Raw genomic sequence first — 26,118 nt, forward strand, 5'->3', positions numbered from 1 at the left:
CATAAATAAAAAAAGCTAATAGCTCCTTACCTCATGTATCACTATCAACATTCACGTGTATGATGACGTAAACAAATAGCCTCAAAACTCAACTGGAATTTAGCTATTTATTTCATATTTGTATGTTATATAAGACATTTTGAAATTGTATGTTATATCTAACATTTCACATCATCTTAACCCTTTGATAGTGAGATAAAGTGTGGATATTTGAAAATGTGCGATTTAGAATATAATTTCGTTAAGATATCCTACAATTCTGGTGTCAGCTACAAAAAATACTTTCAGCTTTTTGTAGGTAATAAATATTAATAATCACGTTACATATAATGATATCTATCATAACAAATTTAACATATTATATACAATTTCAAATTCGTTTCAAATACAATCAATACGATCATGACAGCAATCATGTCCACAGTAGTAATGAAATCTCAGAATGCTTCGTATAATATGGAAAATATATTCATAAAAATTTTCCATAATATTTAAACTTTTATGAGTTGCTGTATAAGCAATATTTGTGCATACTAGTTGTTATATGTTTGTATACTGCCACTAACATAGACAATAGGTTTACAAAATTCTTCCAAATGCAAATAATATCGAAAGGCGAATGGACTTATCACACTTTCTAATATATTCAGATAGCATAAGTTTTATCATTCCTTTCGTTAACTTACGATTTGTTTAAGAATCGTCAGATAAATTATTTTATAATTTTGATATGAGAGGCTTGTAGCTACTTTCCCATTGAATTATATGTATATGTATTATGATCTTTGCTGAATTAAGCTTTATGTAGTTTTCTTGTGTAATAATTGTTTATATAGTATTCTTTAAACTTACGAGTTCAATACTTCTTTGTTCATGGAGCAACCTAGTGCCTCTAATATGACTTTCTTCTCCGAAGCAAAGTCTGTCTTCAAATATTGATCCCATAGAAATTCCCACTCTGCTAGAGATCCACTTCTTATGGCTGTACAATAAACAGCTGTCCTGGCATTTGGTGAAATTCTGAAAGTTATATCCCGAATGAAATAGGTTTCCCTATTTTTCTACCGATGTAATTAAATAGTTTCTATATATTAATTTATTTTGTAATGTATGCATATCATAATGTATACTTTATAATCTATAACCTAGCTTATTTCACAATCTAGATTTATCGTGATGATATTTTATATCATTTTAACACGTCCAGAGGTTGATAAATGAATTTCATCAACACGAAGTATTGTATAATCGCATATATAAAACAATACTTATCAAACAATGTACTGTATTCTGTGAAATGTCTAGAAATTTTCTAGAAAGAGATTCAAATAAACATTAAAAAATAGCAGAAATAACTGCAGAATTTTACGACTTTTAAAATATTTCTTATAAGAATAATAAATAATTGCAGAGTCTATATTTAATAAAGTTTCTTTTCAATATTATACATTGTTAATACATTGCTTTAATTTCCTATAATATATATATATATATATATATATATATATATATATATATATATATATATATTATTTTAATGTAATTTTATAATGTTATTGAAATATTAAAATCTATTTGTTGCAATTTTTTTATCAAATTTTACTAAATCTATTAGAATGTCCAATTGAATTATTCATTCTAGAATTTAATTATTTGTATAAAAATTTAAAAGTACGTTGTCTTTTTAATTAGAAGGCTTATAGGCTTCTGATTTGAACGCGTGTGATCAATACATGATCCTATTTTGTATTTGTATTATAATTTTCCAATGAAGCATTACATGGCCTACGCTTAGATAAATACTTTTATTTGATTATATCCATTTATACATGTACAAAGCTTGGCTGCTGAATCGTGGGACACAGTGTCTAATTATTTATCGACTAAGGTGGTCTTTAATATAATGATATCATTCAGATGTCATCATTTGTCAGCCTATTAATTGAATACATTGAAAGATAAAAACATTATTAATTCATATATTTAAGATGTAGAAATAAAAAGAACAAAATTTTGAAAACAGAATGAGAAAATATAAGATTTCGTTAAGAACTTGGTAGGTAGTTGTGTATTCGCCGAAAAGAAGAGAAATAAAGGAGAGAAACAAAATAACTATAATGCAAACATTATGTTTTACAAATTAATAATTAGTTTCGTCGCATAATAATAAATATCAGTTATCATCCACATTGTTACTCTTAGCACTGAATACGTTTAACATTCCTACCTCTAACACTATTTCAAGCTGCCATCTTTTCTTTCTGAACATGGCTTTTTTCCGGAAGCTTTAAACAGTGTTAGAGAAAGCAGTGTCAAATGTATCACTGCTAACTGTAATGGTATGAATAGTAACAATCCAAGCCGTGGAAACCTCAGGATTCTCAAACGTTAGATAATAGATACGTTAGATAATAGATAACTTTTTCATATAATGATAAAAAAAAGAATTTACCACCTCGCGATCAGATTTTTAAAGATATGAGCATAAATAAATAAATAAATGATAAATTTATATAATAAATATATATTTATTTATTTATTTATATTTATTACTTTTATTATAAAAAATATACTTATTTATTTATTTATTTATTATATATATAGTAATAAAATAATATTTCTTCTTTTATTTCTACATTTCGATTGTACGGATATTGTTGTCTCTCCTTATATGATAAAAATAAAAATAATCTGTCAATAAGAATAAATCTTACGTATATGTATCATTTCCGCGCCACTTGGCGAACAGGTGGATAGACTTATCCACACACTCTGTATGATTCAGTTTGCACATCCAGGATAGGATCAAATCTTTGTTCAATTGATCCATGTGGAATTCTTCTTCATTATTGTCTTCGAAGTCGAGCCTTTCAAATCTGTCAGCTGCCAATAGCCTAATGTACTCTTTCAGCATATTTTCTCCATAATTTCCTTGATATCGTTGCAGAAGGAAATTCATTCCAGTGAAAAATGCCTTCCAAGGTATGTAATCTTGTTCTTTTAGCAGATAGGTTGTCCCATTCAACGCGAGGCCATAGGTGATCCAATCAGCTCGTGCCAGATTCAAGAGATCATCGATAATTTGAGCTCGATTGGTTACATGTATCAGTGCATGATTAGCGCTCTTTAAGGCATTGATCAGACGATTCCATGATTTAGTATCATAATTTACTCGATAGTAACCACTCTGCTGAATATTCAAAATAAACCATTCTTCCTGAGAATTGTATGGAATGGTTATTGGAAATCCTTGTAACCAAGTATCGGCCGTAGTAACCGAAAAATTCAGTTTAGAAGCGGTTGTCATCGTAATGGGTATCCAGAATTCCTCGAAAATTTCTGGCGTAAAGAAATTTTTCTGCAAAAATTATTTCCAAAAGGTGTTTGATCTTTGGTATCTACTAGTTACCCAGAATTCATATGTAGTATATGAAAGAGATCATAACAAAAACGACCTTTATCCACGTTTGTCTTTCTCCAGGAAAGCAAAAAAGATACTCCAGTGTCTTTTATTTTTGTGCGATGAACGCCAATTATTTTTAACAAAAAATATTTATCACATCGTGAATTACTATAAGTGGCACTATCACTCAAAAGTATGCGATTATTTTCGTAATTCTAACAGAATATAATTTAATTAGAATATCATAAGTATAATTATTTTATTGATTTCAAATAGCTAATAGGTATGGAATGAAATAATTTCACGTGCAAGAGTAAAACAGATTATGGCATAATTTTTCAACAAAATCTGTAAGAAAATATTCCAGCGAAACTATTTAACCTCAAACTGTCTATATATCATATATTTTATGCTCAGCAAGAAAATATCAAAAATGAAAAAATGATTCAAATAACTTTATAATAGGATCATTTGAGTCAGCGAAGAGATATTAACAACAAAATAATTTCTAAAAGTTAGGTAATTTGCACGTGCTACTGAATTATGTTAATTACAATTGAAAATATTAACAGTATTTGAACAAACTTCTTACTTTTTGATGAGTACCTGGAACTTATAACCTCGTAGAAAACTTGGCTACTTATCACGGCATTAATAACAATAATATGTATAACAATATGCAATACAATATTATGCTAATAACGATATGTAGTATCGTGGAAAGATTGTCTAAGAAATACCAGACGAAATATAAACAGTGTTGCAAGAAAGCGTAAGTGCCGACAGGCCGAAAGGGTCAGGAAACTTCAATAGACCAAGTGGCCCATCAATATGTCCTCAGACCTTCAGTCAAATAGTTACGCGGAAAAACGCGTACGTGACTATGATCGCGGACGGTTATGAAATACGTACGTGGTGGGGGTATGAGAAGACGGGGGAATGATAAAGGAATACTTGAGGGAGAAAGACGATTAATCGTCAGTCGTTAATTGAGAGTCTAGTTGCGAGGAGTTAGTTTCGAGTCGAGAGAAAGGTATGAGTTGTGAATTATCAATTTAGATGTCTTAGTTATATCACATTACTGCATTAAGTTCACGTCAAATAACCATTGTTACCTGTTTAATCCACTGTAAATAAATCCATCTATTAATAAATTTATCATATAGAGTAGAAATCACTGGAAATCCTAATTTCTAATATTTCTGATAATGATCCTATAAATATAGCAGTACTAATAATAATATATAGTTTGTTTTCAAATATAAATCGCTCAAAAATTATTCATGACTGAATTTGTTCAATTACAAGGCAAGTTACTTATTGTTAGTATGTCTTAAATAACTTTACTTTATACTGATCAGAATATACGACAAACGTAGATAAGACAAGGATTAATTGTATTATACAAACAATTAATGAAATTATAGTGTTATATTCTATTATTACCTCAAAGTGGGAAGTGAGCGTCAATTCAAGTGCGAGCATATGAAGTGTATTTAAGGTGTTATTAAATAGATTAAAAGTAAAGGACGTGAAAGTGAGAATAGAGTTAAAGAGATAGAAATAAGAGATAGAAATGGCAGAAAAGGAAAAAGTTTAGGAGGAAGGTTAGGTGTGAAAAAAGGTGAAGATACAGAGAAATGGCAGGAAGGGAAGGGACAAGATTGGTAAAAAGGGATCTGATGGCCGTAGGAAGAGAACAGGAGGTCGATAAGGAGGGAACAGTAAAGAGAAAAATCTGGTCAGAATAGAACAGAAAATAACGGTAGAAAAGAGGGGAATTGAGGAATATTTAACGAAGATAGACGGGTGAAGGCAGAGAGGAGAGGATATATTAGAAGATCAAGGAGAAAAAAGTGTGAGAGCAAAAGGAAAGGAATGTGAGAGGGGTGAAGGAACAAAAGAAAAAGAGATCACGTTACTATTAGTGGAAATGAGAAAAGAGATGAGAAAGATGAGAGAAATGTAGAGAAAGTACAGAGAGGAAATAGAAAGGTAACTGAAAGAAAGAGAACATACCTGGGAAAAGGACAATTACATGGAAGAATTGGTTCCTTGGAAAAGGCAGTAGAAATAATGTTAAGAATATTAGAAGAAGAAAAGGAAGATGTAGATTCTAAGATAATAAAAAATATAGGAAAAAGAATACAGGAAGAAGCAAGAAATAGAGCAGAACAAGTAAAGATAAAAGATATGGGGAGAGTGATAGAAATACAAAACAGTAGGGAAGAGAGAGCAACATAATAAAGGAAATAAATATAGATGAAAGAGATAACAAAGAAATAACAAAGAAAAAGAAGAAATAGGGAAATTTGTAGATAAGGATCTAAAGGTAGCTTGTAAATTAGAGCGGGCGAAAGCGATAGAAAAAGAGAAGGAGATGATAATCGCGAGAGTAGAAAAAGAAGAGGAGCAGAAAAAGATGTTAACGAATAAGAAGTACCAGTAGCGGAAATTTACTTAAGATTTGAAATGCCTTGATATTTATGAAAAGTTGTCTGATAAAGTACAACTCCGTTTGTATAACTTGCTGAGGGACAAATTGATTTATATAACCAGGTCGTTCATATAATAAAAGCCCGCCTATGTTTCTCTGCCATTATTACAATAGGAGTTCATGTTTATATAAGAAGATTCCAAGAAACACTTGGTCTTAAATACATAATAATGTTGCAAACTTCAATAATTATTTACAGGTGAATACTCCCCGCCGATTTTGATGTCCTTGAGATACGGGGATGATTCTAAACAACTTTCCTTATAACATACAGGATGTTCGGCTACAAGTGTACAAATTTTAAGGACTGATTCTTGAAGCTAAAATAAAAATCAAGAATACAAAAATTGCGTATCCGGCTTTTAGTTATTGGCAATTAAAAATTAATCGAAATATCCCTGTGCGCTAGCAAATCTCCTTACGCGAATGAAAGTAGGTCAACCTGACCAGTCGGGTGCGCAGATATCCTTAAATCGAACGATAAATGGGCAGTAGCATATCTCGTACAAATCGTAGGGAAGTAGATTGTTTTTGAATGCATACATCATCCGATCCGCGGGTGTCATTGAAAAATCACACACGCATTTTAAGTGTCGAGACTGTTCACAGAAAAGTCGTAACGAAAATGGCATTCTAGGGATTTTATATTACAGTAAATGTTCAATATAGTTAAAATCCGATGGACTGATGATGGAGATAAAGATGTGCCGGCACTCGGCGACAATGTATATTGCCGAAGTGCCTAATGAGCCATCGATATCCCAACAGTCCTTCCGCCGAATGTTATAGAAGAAGGCGTGCATAGCAACGGTCGTGGACGCCTAACAAACGCGTAGATAGTGGGGATATTGAGGGGTGACAAAGAGAAAAGAAACAGATCCGATCGAAAGTCAAATTGTAAGATATTCAGTCTTGGAAAGTCACAGTTGGAGTTCAGAAGCAAATCGTAATTAGTATAAACCAAGTGTTCAAAAATAAATTCTCTTTTTATTTTTTTTATATTTTATTTTTCTTTTCATCGGAGATTGCCTTTTTTTTATTTTGCGTGACACACAACACGCTCAAATCACTTGCGTTGAAATTAAATAAAAAAGATTAAAACGATAATACAGAATACAAAAATAAAGGAAATAAAAGAGTTCAAAGACCTAAAAATGGAAAGGACTAAAGAAATGTACAGCAGAATAACTTAAACCTATACTAAATCTAGAATTAACTCTAACTTTATGTTTATACAATTTTCATAATTTTTCTTTTTGGCTCTCGAAATGATTCTATCCTTCTACGACTATTTTACTCTCTTATCAAATTTCTAAAATCGCTAAAACATGTTACGTAATAAGGTAGTAGTGAAGAGTTCCTACAGAAAAAAAATTTACGACATTCTACATTGATGTCACACGCTCAGGAACAGTAACAGGGTAGGCAAAACATCCTACATGCCACAGCCATCGAAACCCCCCCCCCTCCCCCAGAGGGACCAAACCTTAGTATAAGAACCTTCCCAAATCAGCACTCAACACCTTTTTGTTATAACACTCTGAATCATTACTCTGTTGGATTCGTACAATAAAATTTTACTATCATATCTAATGTCGAAAATTTTTACCTTACTTGTAAAACGTTCGAACTATGACGCGAGATCACCGGTGATATGTCAATTTCGCGATTTCTTGCGTCTAGTACGTGACTGATGCTTTCATTTCCTTGTATAATTTCTTTGACATTAGTTAGGGACAGCCACAATATCTGAAGTGTAACTTTTAAAAACATTATCAGTAACTAAAAAACAAAGCTAAAAGCATAATTTTTACATTCTTGATTTTCGTCTTATTTCGACTGCCTTAATTTCCTGACGCCTGTAGTCGAACACCCTGTTTAGAATCATGTTCCCAACAACATATTTCAAGGTCATCGAAATCGGCAGGCAGTACTCTTCTGTAAATAATTACTCAACTTGTATCGACTGCGAAGTATAGGAGTGTGTAACATAATGCGTGCTCCTACTGTTTACATTTTCGTTCATAGAAGCGGATTGACGCTAAGCGATATTTCAGATAATATACTTATAGGAGCTTCACTGAAGTTCAGTTAATCAGGCGTTACTAAAATTTCGTTATGCAAATGGAATTTATATTATGAAGTTCCATTGTATTGGACATTAATGTATACCTGAGACAATATTATAGCATGTTCTTCTGACTTCGCAGAGACAACCGGATATCCTCTTGTATTAGTCCAACCAGACATGAAATTTGACATATTCAACCAGGGGTGTAAATCATGTGTTTTCATCATCGCATCATCGAAAGCTTTCCAAAGATCGTTTGGAGTTACAGTACGGTATTTATGTCGGTCCAAATACAGGTACATAGCTTCTTTGAAGGTTTCTGGTTTCAGTGAATTTCGTATCATTCGTATGACACTAGCCGCTATAAAAATATTTACTTTTAATAGTAAAATGTTAATTCTTAGGAACACGGTTGAAGTAAATGAAATTGAATTTTATTGTAATAAAAGATAATTAGTAATGGTTGCAGACAATGTTCGGCAGATATTATATTAAACAATGAATACATTTTTATTTATAGAAGGAGATTCAACGATAAAATGATTATTTTCTGGACAAAGCAAAATTAATGAATTGTTATCAATGTAGTATCGTATGTGCTGTCCGCAAGGTGGATGGGCGCGTAGTCCTATACAAAATCCAACTTGTTTGCAAGTCACCTAACTAATGTCTTCAAACAGTATTCCTCCACTATTGCCGCCGAAATAATGGAATACTTGCACTTTCCCTACCAGATGTCTCCTCCTAATGAACCTTTCTCAACTCTGGAAGTTCTAGAATTAATCCGTCATCTAAATCCCAGGAAAGCATCGGGACATGATCAGATAAGTAATGAAGCTATCAAGGAGCTTCCCATAAAAGGAATTGCTCTCATTACCTCCATTTTTAATGCAATTCTTCGCCTTGAATACCTTGGAAAATATCATTAATTACTCTTATTCCTAAATGTTGAAGTGGTCACCACTTATAAGAAAACTCTACATCTGGTCTTTTTAGTTTTCTCAAGCACTGAAGCCATCGACAGCGCGTAGACAAAAGACTGCGACGAAGTCAGACCATAAACTGTAGACAGGCGACGTTGGCTTCGCGGTGTTCAGTTATTGGGTAACACAGCTAGCGTGCGGATCTGGACCAGCTCAAATTGTATTCTTATTTATAATTACACTTATATTTAAATATATTTTCTGCCTTACAATTTATCCACGAGTTTTCTCTGATTACACATCGAATAACCTCAACACTAAACGTGGGAAACCAATACACGAAACTAGCTCTTATCGCCCAATTAGTCTTCTACCCACTTTGTCGAAACTATTCGAGAAGATGCTAACGAAACGACTCCTTCCACTCTTAGAGGATTTGAAAACGATGCCAGATCATCAATTCGGTTTTCGGAAGCAACATTCGACAATAGAGCAAATTCATCGTCTAACTCATAAAATCAGCCAAGATTTAGAAGAGAAAGAATATTGTTCTGCGGTATTCTTGGACATTCAGCAGGCGTTCGACAAAGTGTGGCATGAAGGACTTTTGTTCAAACTAATCAAAATCATATCCAACCAATAGGCTGTTCAATACTTAGACGCTATAACCGCAACATTCCCAATAGAAAAGCTGGCATACCCCAAGGCAGTGTCCTCGGACCTTCGCTGTTCATCATCTACACTGCCGATTTACCAATCTTAACAGAGATAACTGCAGTGACATTTTCTGATGATACAGCTTTATTAGCATCCCACTCAGACCCGAAAATTGCCTCCTCAACTCTTCAGCGAGGTTTTGACTCTATGGAAAAGTGGTCCCACAAATGGCGTTTCAAAACAAATGAAAATAAATCCAGTCATATAACTTTCACGCTGCGAAAACAATCCTGCCCACAGGTGACCATAAATAATATTCCAATTCCAAACAAAGATACAGTCAGATATCTGGGCATGATTCTAGACAGAATTACATGGAAACGGCACATCGTAGATAAATCTAAAGAACTGAAAACAAAACTAAAAAAATTCTACTGGCTCATTGGCAGACGCTCCAACTTAAACATGCAGAGTAAAATAATGCAATATAAAGCCATATTAATACCTGTTTGGACCTATGGGATCCAACTATGGGGAACAGCGAGTATTTCCAACATAGAAATTCTCCAACGATTCCAATCAAGAACTCTAAGATCCTTAATACATGCACCTTTGTATGTTACCAAAGGAACAATACATCGCCACCTTAAGATGCTAACTGTGCTCGGCAGTTCCAGATGGGTCTCACGTAAGCGGGGGCCTCAAGGTACAAAGTACCGGGAAACTTCTTCCGATAGTCTCATCCTTGGCATCGAGATCGTGTCTGCGCTACTACCCAAGGCCACGTAGAGAGAGTGTAACCGTACTTAAACGCCTTACACTCCCGGCGACCTTCCCTGCGGTGTACATAGGGCCAGACCCAGGACAGGTTGTCGCGGTCAGCACAGATCGAATAACAGCGGTAAGCAGTCCACCTGCACAAAACGTCGGGACGAGCGATTCGACCGCTGCCGCCATCAACGCGTTGAGAGGGCAGATGAATCAGATGCAAGCGCAAATGAACGCGATGTGCATGGAGATACCGCCGTCGTTCGAGATCTCGAGACCCGCCTTGGCAAGATGGGTTATGTTTTTGCTACGCGACGTTTTGGGAACGCGCGAGAAGATGCAACTTACCATGCAATTGGAATTCGGGAAACGGGGCCAGCCGTCCGTAAACGCGGCGAACGACGACCGCATGATATCCCGCTGCACTTTCGTATTCGATAAAAATGCGCGCATTTCGTATCTGGTAGACACCGCCGCCGACATTTGTGTCTACCCGCTCAGCAAAATCCGTGGACCTTCGAAAAAAAAGTAATTTACGACCGCATAAAACCAATAATAGAAAAAGAAAAACTAATACCGGATCACCAATTCGGATTCAGAAACAAACACTCCACAATAGAGCAAATGCACAGACTGGTCAACGAAATAATACTAGCACTGGAAAACAAGCAATACTGTACAGCCCTCTTTATGGACATAGAGAAAGCATTCGACCAAATAAACCACGAAAGACTTCTACAAACTATCAGGAAACAATTCGCGGAGCAAATATACCAATTAATAAAATCCTACTTAAGCAGCAGAACCTTCGTAATAAAAATCAAGGACATATACTCCGAAGTCAAAGACATCAAGACAGGGGTTCCGCAAGGGAGCGTCTTAGGACCAATATTATACACACTATACACAGCTAACATACCAACAACTACCAATAGCAAAATACCGACATTTGCGGACGACACAGCGATACTAGTCAGGCAAACTAACCCTGTAACAGCAGTCACATTACTACAAGAACATATCACAAAAATAGAAAAGTGGCCTCAAGATAAACAAATTAAAGCAAACCCCGATAAACGCAACCACATTACATTCACACTACGAAAACAGAACCACCAAACATCTTTCTTAACGGCACGCACATATTACTAACAAGGCAAGTCAAATACCTAGGACTCCACATAGATACACAACTCGCATGGAAACAGCATATCAAAACAATAACAGACAAAATACAGACGGCAAGGAGACAAATGCATTGGCTAACAAGTCGAAAATTCAAACTAAGTATAGAAAATAAATTAAAAATATACAAAATGATCATAAAACCAATCTGGACGTACGGAATACCATATGGGGAACAGCAGCAATGAGCCATATAACCAAAATAGAGACAATGCAAGCAAAAATTCTTAGAACAATAGTAAATGCACCATGGTACGTCAGAAACGAAGATATACGGAAAGACCTTGGAATACCAACGGTCAAGGAGGAGATTAGCAGATACGCAAGAAGGTACAGAGAAAGAGTAGCAACGCACCCGAACCGGCTGGCAGCGGAAACGATCAACACATCAAGCATAGAAAGAAGACTAAAAAGGAAACACCCAACAGATCTCACAAAGAATATAACCTAACAAACACGAAGATGGTAACCCGCTGGGGGTAGCCACTCACATGATAATCAAACAGCCAAAAAATTCTACCAAATGTCCAAATCGGACAAATTGTGAATGTAAACAATTAAATAAAAAAAAAAAACCTTCGAAAAAAAGCGAGTACGAGTTGCTCGCGGCTAGCGCGACACGAATCGCAACGTACGGGACCGTCGCGATCCATCTTAACTTGTCCCTACGGCGTGCCTTTAAGTGGCATTTTATTGTGGCCGACGTCCAAACACCTATTATCGGTATGGATTTTCTAAGTCACTACGGGTTGCTAGTGGACCCACGTAATAGAAGACTTCTCGATACGACGACCCAGTTATCTTCGAAGGGATAAGCGGCCACGGACAACGTTTCATCTATAAAAACCATCTGCGGTGATTCAGCCTATCACCAACTACTGGCGGAATTTCCCGGCCTCACTCGTCCGCCGATTTACCGGAAAGAAAAGGCTCGACACTGCGTGGTACATCACATCAAAACCACGCCAGGCCCGCCAGTTTACAACAAACCCCGCCGCCTCGCACCGGATCGGCTCAAGCAGGTGAAAGCGGAATTTGAACTCATGATTGAGCAAGGCGTGATGGGACCATCGAAAAGCCCGTGGGCATCACCTCTGCACGTCGTGCCGAAAAAGGACGGAAACCTGCGACCATGCGACTATCGTGCGCTAAATGCTCTCACGATACCTGATAGGTACACGCCACCACACATAGAAGACTTCGCTCACCATCTACACGGTGAGCGCATATTCTCAAAAATTTGCAACATTGCGACAACACGCTTACATTGACGATTTCCTCATCTGCGAACATTATTCAATCGCCTCAATAATTACGGAGTAGTCATTAATCGAATTCGGCGCGCGCGAAATCACATTCCTCGGATACACCGTGAACGCCGACGGAATCAAGCCGCCGATTGAAAGCGTCGAAGCGATCATCAATATCCCGAAGCCCGCGAACGTAAGACAATTACGCAGGTACCTCGGTATGATTAACTTCTACCTACATTTCATATCGAGGGCCGCAAAAATTTTGCAACCTCTTAACGACCTGTTAAAAGACGCGAAAAAGGGCAACGCGCCCATTGAATGGTCCAAACACGCGGAAAACAACTTCGAAGAATCTAAACGTGCCTTCGTGGACGCCACGATGCTAGCTCATCCGATACCCGGTGCGCCCGTGAGCCTTACGGTAGACGCGCTCGACTACATAGTAGGAGCCTTTTTACAACAACGCGAGAAAGACAAATGGCAGCCGCTAGGGTTTGCCACAAAATCCCTAATACCCGCGCAACAAAAGTATAGTGCCCACGATCGCGAACTGCTCGCGATGTACATCGCTGTAAAACGCTTTCGACACGCCGTTGAGGATAGAGACTTCATAATCTATACCGACCACAAACCCCTCATTTACGCGTTTCGTCAAAAACTGAAAAAATGTTCGCCGCGACAATTTCGCTACCTAGACTATATAGCACAGTTTACAACCGGCATCCGGTACGTAAAAGGCGTAGAAAACGAGGTAGCTGACATGCTATCCCGTATCGAGGCAGTCGAAAACTCGGTAGATCACCGAACGTTAGCAGCAACGTAAGAAAGCGACAATGAACTACGCCAAATCCTCAACTCCGACTCTCGCGCGCTGCGGCTTGAGAAAATTCGATTTTCCGATGTGGAAATATTTTGCGACATTTCGACCAGAACCTTGCGGCCGTTCGTACTGAACCGTTACAACGCAACGTATTTCAGTCGTTACACGGACTTTCCCATCCGGGGATACGAGCCATGCAAAAACTGGTGACGACACGCTTTGTCTGGCCGTCTGTAAACAAAGATTGCCCCGGCGTTCCCTTAAAAATAACAACCAACCAGGGATGCCAATTCGAATCACGTCTGTTCAAGGAGTTATGCCGGTTGCTTGGCGTCACCCATCTACGCACGTCGGCCTATCATCCCGCGTCTAATGGGATGGTACAGAGCTTACATAGACAGCTTAAAGCGGCAATCAAGTGCCACGACACGAGCAACTGGGTCGAAATTCTACCGATCGTACTATTAGCCATTAGAAGCGCGATAAAGGAGGCCCTAAACGCAACGGCAGCCGAAATGATCTATGGCACCGGCATACGATTGCCGGCGGAGTTCTTTTTACCAATCAATCAGCGGGCCAACTCGGAATTTGCGAACCTGCTAAAAGAACGGGTGGAGAAAGTCAGGCCACAGGCTGTTACACGACACGGCGAAAAGAAAATATTCATTTTCTGCGAGTTGGAATCTATCCTCACGTACCTACGTCCTCTTCACGTAAATATCTACAAATACATCGCGACCTTAAGATACCCACAGTTAAAGAAGAAATATACAGCTTCAGGAACAGATATAATATAAGAGTTAAGAACCACCAAAGCCCATTAGTTACCCAACTACTTGACACGACGGATCAGATCCGCAGACTAAAAAGACAATACCGTCTAGATTGAAGCATTAGATTCAACTAGAATCAAACATACTATATCAAAACTATTATAATCTAAGTTACAGTACCACGCCAAAAGAATTTACTTATAATGCTCAATGAGAATTGATTGCAAATAGTCTACCAAATAAAAAAAAAGAAAAAAAATGTAGTGTCGTGGACGAAAAGCCTAAGAGATATCGGGTGAACTATAAACAATGTCGCGAGAAAGCCTAAGTGCTGACAGGCCCATCAATGTATCGTCGGTCCTTCAATCGAATAGTTACGCGGAAAAAAAGGCCTATGTGACTGTAACATCAACCAAATCTCAATTCACATCAGAGACCAGGCCACACACCGAGGGGCAAGATAGTAGCCAGATGTCTACACATCCTTACTGGAGACCTTGAATAGTCTTAGGGTCCCACCATAAATCTTAGCATTTTAAATCTTAGCATAGTTAACGTCCTTCAGATCAAACAACCATCTTTTATTTCAAATGTCCTTTACATTTATTGTTTACCACGGGAGGATACGGGAAACTTGGCTTTTCTCACGTTCGGTATCTTTCGTTAGCAACTTTCTCTCGAGGGTGACTAAGACTCTTCCTAGTCCATCAACCTTTTTATGATCCAATCGAAAGCAATGTCTATCGCCCTCACTTTTCTAGCCAAAATTGCTCTTAACGAATCAGCTCATCTCGTGTCCTTAGACACACCCATAATTAGCTTTCTTCCGGCACAACATCGTCACTAAACCTTACTTTATCTCTAGAATAGTCAACATCTTTTGCCGAGTTTCTACCCTTAGACCAGTCGCGTACTTAGTTTATATATACGCGTCAGTGTAACTAGGTTCTATATAAAGTTGTGGAGTGAACTGTGCTTTATACATGTCATATATTCAATTGTGATTATTGAATTCATAATAAACTTTGATAAAGAAGAAAGTTAGTAGTTGTGTTACGGCTCAACCTTCTTGTTTTTATCATCTAAGCCTCAAGTTTACGTGACATGATCCTGGCCAAGAACAGCGTGAGAGAGAGCGTTGGAACCAGGGTGACGAGGATTGTAAATTAACTATTTAGTTGTCTTAATTGTAGAGTACATTATTGTATTTAGTTCACGTTAAATAACCATCGTTTCTTGTTTAACCAACACCTGTTCAATCCATTTTAAATAAACTAATAAATAAAGATCCTGACTCAATAACTATTTAACAAATTATTTTTCATCCTAGTGTACATAAATATAGAAACAATTATATTTTATTTTAGTATGAGAATTTTTATGTTGTATCTTTAGTTGATAATGTATTATTATTTGCATATTTAATTATCAATTATTAGAAGTAATTAAATTCAATTTACATACGATGGTGGAGCTAACAGAAGTTAATATAATTGCAAGTATATAACAATTGGGGAGCATGAGGCGGTTACGGGTTCTCAGGGCGTAGGACCACGCCCTGGGAAACCCCGATGAATCTGATATTCTCCTATAGCCTTCGGCCCCCGCCAGCTTGCCGATCCGGTGCGGAGAACCTCGGAAAAGTTGGTGCCATCGATATCTTCACGCTCTTTCCGCCGAATTCTCGGAAGAGCATACACGTGCCAACCACGGCGGCACATCTAGTGAACGCACGCTAGTGGGGGATATCGATGGGCAACGAAGGGAAGAATTCGTTCGATCCGAAACAAAAGGACAAGCAGTCTGTCTTGAGCCGTTAAATAATAAAGTCTTCAGTACCGTTTCGTAGCAAACGTGTCGATTGAACTTTCGGTGTCAATTGTTAGTTGTTAACCGTTAATAGTTATTTGTTGATCGTATCTGTTAATTGTTATTTGTTGACTCTTCTGTTAAATTGTTTTTAATAAACTATTGTTCGTTAAACAGCTGAGTATTTCTAACACACCTATCACGATATGTACCGATTAAGAATTCCTTGGGATTATTTGAAAAATATCTGGTTATCAATTCATCATGTTCTAAACTATAAAAATCTCACAATTACTTACATTTTCCATAAGTAATGGCGTCAAAAATTTTTTCAATTTCGTCAGGTGTAGTAACTGCATTATTCATGGGATGCGTTGACAGCAAGGCATCTTCTTCCATCGCTGGCTGTAGTTCATCAACCACAAATAAGTCGTTGTAACCAAAGTCTGATTCGAACTGTAATGAATTTTGTAACTGTTATATTTTTTAGTAGAGCATGCCATATCTTTGGTTTAAAAAATATATCTTAATTAAATTATTTATTTTATCTACGGGTTTATTGTACCAAAAAAAATGTAGAACAGATCGCCTCCGAAATTAGTATAGGAATATTGGTTGCTTGTTCCATTATGCAGGCTATTGAAAAAAGAGTGCAATTAAATCGCTAACAGCAGCTAAAGTTATATTGTCGTTTGTTTCGATTTGATAATCTCAAACTGAGACATGAAGTGTGAGTGATGTAGAGACAAAGATTTCCAAAAACGCACAGATACTTTCGTGTTCAATAAAATGAATAAAGAATATAATATAATAGTTAAAAAAATAGTTACTTCATATTATAAACTGAAAGACTACCTTTTTAACAAAAAATTTTACCGTTGTGGTCCTACAAATGCAACTATAACCTAAAATAAGACAGTTTAACACGTTGATATGTTGAATATTGGCATAACTATCAAAGAAAAATGGCAGTTTAACTATATACAGGATGCGGTATAAATGTATGTCCATACGTCACGGAGTGAATTATCATCTATAACTCGAAAACTACGTAAGACATATGTTCATATGTCGCTTTTTATTTATTTTAATGTATAGATTCATCCCCTGAAACATTTATAACTCACTTTGTATAAAAAAAATAACACCCCCCCCCCAAACCACATAATATTCAACAGACCAGAAACATTCATAGCAACGTGTATGAATGTCCAATGTTTATTACCGTCAAAGAGATCTAACATGTTCAGTAAAGGCTTACCATTTCGGCAAGACGCCATTGCATATATTCGGCGAAACCCTCGTTCAACCATAAGTGTTCCCACCAATCGCAGGTGACCAGATTTCCATACATCATGTGCGCGATCTCGTGAGCAATTATAGTAATTATATAGACCCTCTGTTTAGCTGATGTTACTTTCTTGTCATAAAAGAGTCCGTACTCTCTGTGAGAGTAATTTACACATTTCATTAAATGTATCTAGTCTAATGATAATAAGATCAAGTTGATACCCACTAAACCAAAGAATTGAATGAATTCCTTTATATTCATTTATGAATCAGTTAGAAATTGAACAAAATGAACCTTTCATAAATGATTAATTTAGATACAAATTCTCTTAAAATAACTCAATACAATTTACCTGAACGTAGCAAGGCCCCAATTTTCCATAGCACCCATTGAGAAATCTGGAATTCCGACTAAATCCAATTTTGGCAATGTATATTCATGGTTTGTTTCTATCTGAAGGTAATCAAGGATTCTCCTTGCTGCGATTTGCGCTAAATAGTCTTTCTGAGCAATATTGGGTCTACCCCATACGTTCACGCTTAAATATGCATTTACCATAGGATCAAAGTCGCTGACTACAAATGCCACCAGATATGTTGACATACTGACTGTTTCTTTAAAAGTTTCTACAACACGATCTGATGTACTGAAAGTACAAGTTAGAATGTATATATTATATTTTCGTGAAATGTTCCTATTATAACAAATATCATATAAATCTATTAATCCATTAACGCAAAGACCAAGTAGAAGAATAATGTGTTGCTTAAACGAATATTATTTAGAAACGTGAAGTAATATACAGATTGTTTCATCTAAATATAAAAAATGTATTGGAATAGCAGATACTTTACAGGAGCTCATTTACAAATCAGAGATATACAGTGGTTCACACAAGTAAAGGACACGTGTAAACACCTTTGATGAATATGTACTATGCGTTTTATATGGGTCATTCTTATTAATATTGTAATGTAACCCGACTATCATAATTATATTGCGAAAGTTTAAAACGAATCTGTTATTATAAATTACAAGATATTTGGTATAAGTATATATGTATTTCGCAAAAACCACAAAAATATCTAAACTATCACTTATTCATTATTATAATACTTATTATATATTAGGGCTATTCATGATGAATTGTAATTTTTTATTAAATATATGTTTACAGCAAATATCTCATAACGTCTATATACATTTTTAGATTGGTTTAAATTTCATCCATATATTTAAGATAGCCGTATAAATGCTAATAAAATTTTATGTACTTCTATGAGCTGTTGTATATAAACAACATTTGTATGATTTAGAAAAATCATAACGTACAATTATAAATGCACCGATTTCTACAAGACTTCACATGATTGTAAGCGGTAAGTGAAAGAAGAAAACGATGAAAAAGATATGGAAAAATCCTTGGAACTCCTTGTTATAATTACATTGTTAAAGAAATACTCGGTAATGTAAATTGACTGAAAAATATTGGAAATTAAATGTTGTGTTAAGACTACGTTAGTCTTTAATGTAGATCTTAATAATATTAACGTATAATGTTTAATCAAAATGTACAAAAGAGAACGTGATATTTTATTACATCATATCTCCTGTTATTTTACAGGAAAATAGCTTTAAGATTCACTACACTTTCATTCAATCTCACACTACCAAAACTGCTTTTATGTTAGTATTAAAAAAAAAAAACATAATGCGTATTAAGAGTTTACACTGTTTGGTGCTATGTAATTCGTAGTTAGCAACGTAGCATATGCATATTTACATAAAAATTATAGGACAGTATAGATTTACAAAAATGTGCAACAATGCATGATGCATGAAAATGAAACTAATTTATAATTTTTCATTGTCAAAAATATTAGAATTTTATAATTTTTTGTATTAATAAATCATAATGGTATTATTGTATATAAATGACTCCGACTTAATATTCGCTTTTCTTAAAGTACATTATTGCTTCTATTTTTTTTAAACAATCATGATGTTTATATTTTTCTGTGCATACTTACGTCAGTGGAATTAGCGAATTTCTAGGCATATTACTCAGCACCTTATAATCCTTAGGTCTTTCCATGTTTATTACAAACTTTGCTTTGAAAGCTGGTTCATCGAAGCAAGGGAAAGCCTGTCTCGCATAAGTTGCTTCAAACTGAGTCGCAGCCAACCAACTAAAATCAAGAAAGGATATTAGGAAACTAGAGAAATTAATTACAAGTAACAACTGATTCTTCATGAAAATATAAATAGAAGTAATTGAATAAATTCTTCATGTGCATTACATTGTTTCGATTTTGGGGAAAATAAATAAATATAATTCATTGGGTATAAAATACGTAAATTATCAATTGTTAATCTTATTGAAATAATTGATCATTTTGTTTTTTTAAGCAAATAATTACTAAAAATAAACGTTGCGCAGACTATAACGTTTTATTTCTTTCAGTAGTTCCACAACAGTTTAAATTCCGTTATATGAGTTGTTTGTTTACATATCAGAATCTTTTAAATTAGAGATTAGAATAAAAATAGGAAATTACAATATAAAACCAAGAATTAATTAATTATATGAAATAAATAAAAAGTTAATTTTATGTATAAAGTGGTTATAAGGTGGATTGGCACATACCCTTATTTTCCAGAGAAGCGTTTCTTTACATGACTCTACACATTTCATTTTTATAATAATATATAAAATTTTTGCGATTTTTGTAATCTGAAAGTACTACTAAATAATACATAATTTAATATACTTGGATTTAATTAATTAATATGTGTATGAATATTTTAATATATATTAATATATATTTTTTTAATATATATTGATATATACTGTAATATATATATTAATATATGCATATAATACATATATAATAATTATATATAATATATATATATATAATTTTATATATTAGTATTATATACAGAGTGGTTGGTAAGTGGTGGTACACCACTTCTACACGAAAAAAGAAGTCGAAAATATAGAATAAAAATTTTTCGTTTGAGGTTTTGTTTTCGAGAAAATCGGCTTTGAATTTTCGCTCGGTACTCGTGCATTTTATCACGTCTGGTTATAACGGATCTCACTGTAGATCGTTGTCTCGATCGAAAAATTAAAAAAAAAAATAAAAAAAAATATTTTTATTCTATATTTTTGACTCCTTTTTTCGCGTAGAATCACCCCCTTTCCGCTTGTACCATCACTTACCAACCACCCTGTATATACATATATTATATTGTAGTAGACTGTGGACTTATTTGTGAAACAGAAACTCTTATTCCATTTTAATAATTGGAATATATGAAAACTACACGGAAAAAATAGTAAGTCCATTTTTGTTCATTTTCTGACGTCTGAGTGACTAAAAAGAAATAATTTAACATGAAATAATTGAAGTATTGTTTACAGCATACAATTATTGTATAAAATTCCAATAGGTACAAATATACCGAGCAGAGGTAATATTAAAAATTATTCGATTTAGAATATTTAGATTTTATTTCTTTATTTGTATTTGTAAAAATATGAATTTGCATAAATATCCGGAATCTAATTGTTTGTCTTAAAATCTTACTCTAAAATCCTTACTCACCGAATGTTTCCTTCATCGGTGATATAGTAACTTCGATAAAATCCTTCCATATTATCGTTCAATTTACCAGTAAATATGATATCAAGAACAAGTTCGTTAGCTTGAATGAATCTCTTCATGAATATTGTGAGCGTCTCAGTATCATAATTTTGTCGTAGACCGCTTACGCTGTTTTCATTGTTTGAAGTCAAGTTTTTCGGTTGCAATGAGAGCCCTGTGATTTCAAGTTTGCTGGAATGAAGGACTATATGGGATATATATTCTACGTTACGTTCCATTTCTATTTGTACTCTGCCAGTAAATATAAAATTGTTTTCGGCAAAATATGGAGACAATGTAATATTGTATCTTAATGGAGAAAATGATTTTGGCAAACGATAATTCATCGATGGATATTGTTCCTCGATCCACTGGAATATCCCTGGGATATTTTCTTGGCCCCATTTTAATTCGTGTTTTGCGTAATCCGAGAAAGCCTTGAAGTTTTCCATTGGCTGTTTCTTGTCTAAGAAATTGAGTAACTCGACATACTGCGAAAAGATTGATTAGTTAAAATTTAGGGATTTTCGGTTTGCTTCGGGGCGAGGGTAACACGCGGACGGAGAGCTCTGTGGAAAAAGTGAAGTGTGAAGGGAAAAAGGAGAAGGAAACACAAAGTGACACGAAGAAGGGAAAATAAAGGGTGAGCATAGGAGGGGAAAGTAAAAGAAAAGCGAAAAAGAAAACAGGAACGAGAGAGAGATACAAATAAGAAAAACTAGAAAAAAAGAAGTTAGAAAGCCAGAAACGCGGCAAAAAAGTAAGGTAGGGAAACGACAGATGGCGACAAACAGAGGAAGACCAAGGAACACGAGTAAAGCTGGAGATAAGGCACATTTAAAAAATACACTGGATAAATACAGCACAAATTCGAGGCAATGATAAAGGAAATAAAAGGTATATTCGAAAAGCAAGTGGAGGAGATGAATGAAAGAGGAAAGGGAAAGAAGGGAAAGAGAGAGAGAGAGAGAGAGAGAGAGCCAGAGAGAAAGAAGAATGGGAAAGGGAAAAGGGAATAGAAAAAGACAGAGTCGGATCACATACCGTTAGAAATAGAAATAGAGGGGCCGGAATTAGAAAAAATGAGGAAAAGAAAGAAGAGAAGGAGAAAAGGGAATGGACAAACGAAAGTGTGGAAAAATACTTGGAGGAATGTAAAGACTGGACCTGCAAGGGCAGAACAGTAGAGGAAATGTGAACAGAAATCAAAAAGAAGATAACCGAAGCAATGTCAAAGAAGAAAGTGAAGATAAGGAAATGGGGCACGGGAGAAAAAGCGTGGTACGACAAGGAGTAGAAAGAAAGGAAAAGAGAGATGAGAAGGAAGATGACAAAGTTTATGGGAAGAAAACGCAACAGGGAAGCACTCATAGAGGGAAAAAAGGCATCCAAACAGTGGTGCAAACAAAGAAAGGAAAGACACGAAGAAGAAGAAATGGATAAAATAAAGAAGATTAAAACAGAACAAGAAGCGTGGAAATACATAAATAAATATAGAAGAAGAAGAGAGGGTATAGATGAAGATATAAGCGAAGAAGAATGGAAAAGTCACTTTATGGAAATTTTAGAAGGAACAGAACACAAAGAGGGCAGAAAAACGGAGGAGCATAGAGCGGAGGAGAAAATAATGGAGGATAGAGAAGATAATATAGACAAGGAAGAGGTGATCTACCAGCTAAGAAACTTGAAGGAAAAGAAAGCAATGGGGGAAGACGGGTTAGAAAATGAGGTATGGAAGTATGCACCAAAGGAAGTGGGGGAGGCGTTAAGGAAAATATGGAATGGGGAGGGGATACCAGAAAATCGGAAGAAAGGAGTAATATGTCCGATATACAAGAAGGGGGACAAGAGAGTAGCGAAGAGTTACGAAGGAGTAACATTAATGGACACAGCATACAAGATCTATTCAGGGACACTGGACGAACGGCTGCAGGCAGAGATTGAAACCAAACTGGAAGAGAGCCAATTCGTATTTAGAAAAGGAAGAGGAGTGACCAACGCAGTATTTGTGATAAACCATATCATAGACAAATAGTTGAGTAGAGAAAAAGGGAAACTACATGCCTGCTTTGCGGACTTAAGAGCGGCGTTCGACAGACTAAACAGAAAGAAATTGGAGGAGAAAATGTGAAAAATGGGGATTAGCGAAACACTAACCCGAAGGATTAAAGAGATATACGCAGAAACGAAAAATGTGGTGAAAATCAAGAACCATAACACAAAAGAGTTTTGGACAGTGAAGGGAGTCAGACAAGGGTGCTCGTTGAGCTCGACGTTATTCAACATCTACGTGGCAGGACTGGAAGAAGAACTAAGGAAAGGACAAGCCGGGGGCATAGTGGTAGGAGAAAGAAAGATATGGTCAGTGACATATGCAGACGATATTGTGCTGATGGCGGATAGAGAAGAGGAGCTAAAGGAAATGCTAAAGAGATTCAAAAAATTTTTAAACATACTACACACATACTAGAGAAAAACGGCAGTGATGAGAAACACATGTAAGACAGGAAAAAGAGAACAACAATAGCAATGAAGAAAACATGGAGCGTGGGAGAAAGAATATTCAAACAGGACTACAAGAGGAGAATGAAGATGTTTGGAGCACTGGTAAGAAGCGTGGCGCTGTTTGGATCAGAGGTATGGGCCTGGAACATGGAAGAAAGACTGGATAGAATACAAAGAAGATATGTGAAATGGATCTTAGGTTTAGATATGACAACACCAAATTATATATTGATAGAAGAATGCAAGCTAACAGAAATCAAAGAAAAAGTATTAAAAAGAGCAGCAAGCTATGAAGGAAAGAGGGAGAAACTGGGGAAATGGCCAAGAAGAGAAAAGAGCAAGAAGGAGAAAGAAGGGACTAGAAGAGGTGAGAAATGGAGGGACACAGATAGAAGCAAGAGAAGAGCAAGAAATGATGACAGCAGACCAAATTGTAGAAGAAAGAAGAAAGAGAGAAGCAGAAGAGAGGGGGAAAAGGATAAGGGAATCCAAATATAACATACATTACAGAAAAATCGCCAAAGAAGAGTTACCAAAGTACTTACAAGGGAGGATGAAGTGGAAGGACAGAAAAATATTAGCAAAATTCAGATATGGAAATGAGACCAAAACAAGGGAATACTGGAAAGAAGAGGGAGAAAAAAGACGCAGACTATGTAAAAGGAAAGAAGAAGACCTGAGACATGTAATAGAAGAATGTGATATAACGGGAGGACCAAAGGACATAGAAAAAACACTAAAGGAGACTGGAGAAGGACTAACAGAACTAAAAGCAATAATAGAGAAGAGAAGGACAATACAAAACGGGGAGGAACGACTAGAAGGAAGCACAACAAGGAGGCCCAAAGTTGCAATAGTGTTTTAGTCATTAGTTTTTAGTTTTTTTAGTTTTTTTAGTTTTTTTTAATTTTTAGTTTTCTGAGATAGAATAATTAAGGGAGTGCAATATAATAGAGTGGATAAGAGGGGAGGTAGATATATAAGAAGCGAAATAGGTATAAGAGATGTAAAACCGAAAGTTCGTCCAAAGTCGATAATAAATAAAAATAATTAAAATTTAATCCATAATATTAGGAGAATGTGAAATAACGATGTTAAATTTGTTGAGGAATTAGAATATATACTCTGGTTCATTAGAATTAGGCACACTTATAGAAAGCGACATTAATCTCAGAAATAATTATAAAAAATTACTATCTGAGCATTCTTGCATAACCAATTTAACTAATTATTAATATTATGTAATTAATAATACGTAATTAATAATGTTAATAAAGTAACAAATTACAATTCTTGACAAGTCACAAATCTTTACAAGTTTATAATTTTTTCTTAAATAAAATAATCAGGTAATTTGTAATTTGTAGAATGGCTCTAATAATATTACCTCAATTATGCAAGACAGCTCTGGTTTAAAATTTATGCTACAGATTGCAGAATCTTAAGATAAATAAAAGATTCGCATATCCAATATTATGATAAAAATCTCGTATTTATGTATAATAATCTTTTGAAAAGAATGCTTCGTTTGGAACGAATATAATGATTATACAAAAAGAATAAATTACCTTTGCATAAATTTTGTTCGTGAATACTTGTTTTCCAATTGTGTTTACGATACTGTTAACGCTGGAAATTTGCTGGAAGCTGTAGGGAAAATATTGCAAAATGATTTTAATTATTGCGAAAAGCCCAATAATTTTTGTATAGTTTACAATACTTTACTTACTAGCTGATCATTTTTTCGTAATTTTTTACAATGAAATTTATTACGAATTCGACTCCCTTCGGGCCCGAATTGATAACGGAAGTGAAAACGCTCGAACTATCTTCAAATCGTACCTGCTTATCTGAGAGTACTGTGTGAAGTAACCTTAGAAAGAAAAAGATAAACAAGTAAACGTAATACACTATACATGTAAGAGTTAACAATGAGATATGTATATAGTGTTCAAAAATTATTTCACACTTGAAAAGAGTTACTACAAAATTGACCTGCTTCTCGAAGTGTAAGGACAAATCATTTTATTGCATTGCGTAGAAGTCGTTACGAGGAATAAAATTCTGACAGCCGTGGCAAATAATTTTTTAACATCCTGTACAAGCTTTTACAACAAAATATCTAAAATGTTATATGTACTACGTATTTATCTTCGATTGACTACGATGTCTTTGTATTTTTAACTGAAATGTTTAGCATTTGCTCATTTTTTAAAACATATAGAAATATTGCCCCGCGGTTTTACATATCAAATATATTATACATGGTTTTACAAAATAATGACGTAAGTATTGCAAACTGAAAGAAGAAAAACAAACTGGCACAAAAAAGAAAACAACAAAAAACTTCAGTTTTCCTCAGTTTCAAATGTAGGTAGGATAATTTTACTAAGCAGCGCAGTATAGTTTATGTACATATATATAGTGCTCATCTAAAGAAATAAAAAATATCCAATGAACGTATCCTAAATTTCAATCTTTTCGATGTTATACTAGAAAGAAGAAAACAGAAA

At 35.1% G+C, this 26,118-nt stretch overlaps 1 protein-coding gene across 4 annotated transcripts in view; it reads right to left on the bottom strand.

The window, feature by feature from the left end:
* LOC138181169 (putative aminopeptidase-2) overlaps positions 1-26,118 on the bottom strand; it is a 91,667-nt gene that overhangs the window by 14,760 nt on the left and 50,789 nt on the right. For 3 of the 4 annotated variants that reach the window (XM_069115821.1, XM_069115830.1, XM_069115815.1), the window contains exons 20-29: positions 25,335-25,478; positions 25,174-25,252; positions 21,062-21,591; positions 19,481-19,639; positions 17,803-18,096; positions 17,421-17,604; positions 16,459-16,615; positions 8,073-8,332; positions 2,715-3,358; positions 853-1,020 (exon numbers count right to left, since the gene is read on the bottom strand). In XM_069115821.1, the coding sequence (XP_068971922.1) occupies positions 853-1,020; positions 2,715-3,358; positions 8,073-8,332; positions 16,459-16,615; positions 17,421-17,604; positions 17,803-18,096; positions 19,481-19,639; positions 21,062-21,591; positions 25,174-25,252; positions 25,335-25,478 (2,619 nt within the window). Of the gene's footprint in view, positions 1-852; positions 1,021-2,714; positions 3,359-8,072; positions 8,333-16,458; positions 16,616-17,420; positions 17,605-17,802; positions 18,097-19,480; positions 19,640-21,061; positions 21,592-25,173; positions 25,253-25,334; positions 25,479-26,118 lie in introns of those variants that run through there. The other variant, XM_069115838.1, reaches the window with a different exon arrangement.

Source organism: Bombus flavifrons, chromosome 1 (genome assembly GCF_040668555.2).
Source record: "Bombus flavifrons isolate JBK064 chromosome 1, iyBomFlav1_principal, whole genome shotgun sequence".
Lineage (NCBI taxonomy): Eukaryota > Metazoa > Arthropoda > Insecta > Hymenoptera > Apidae > Bombus > Bombus flavifrons.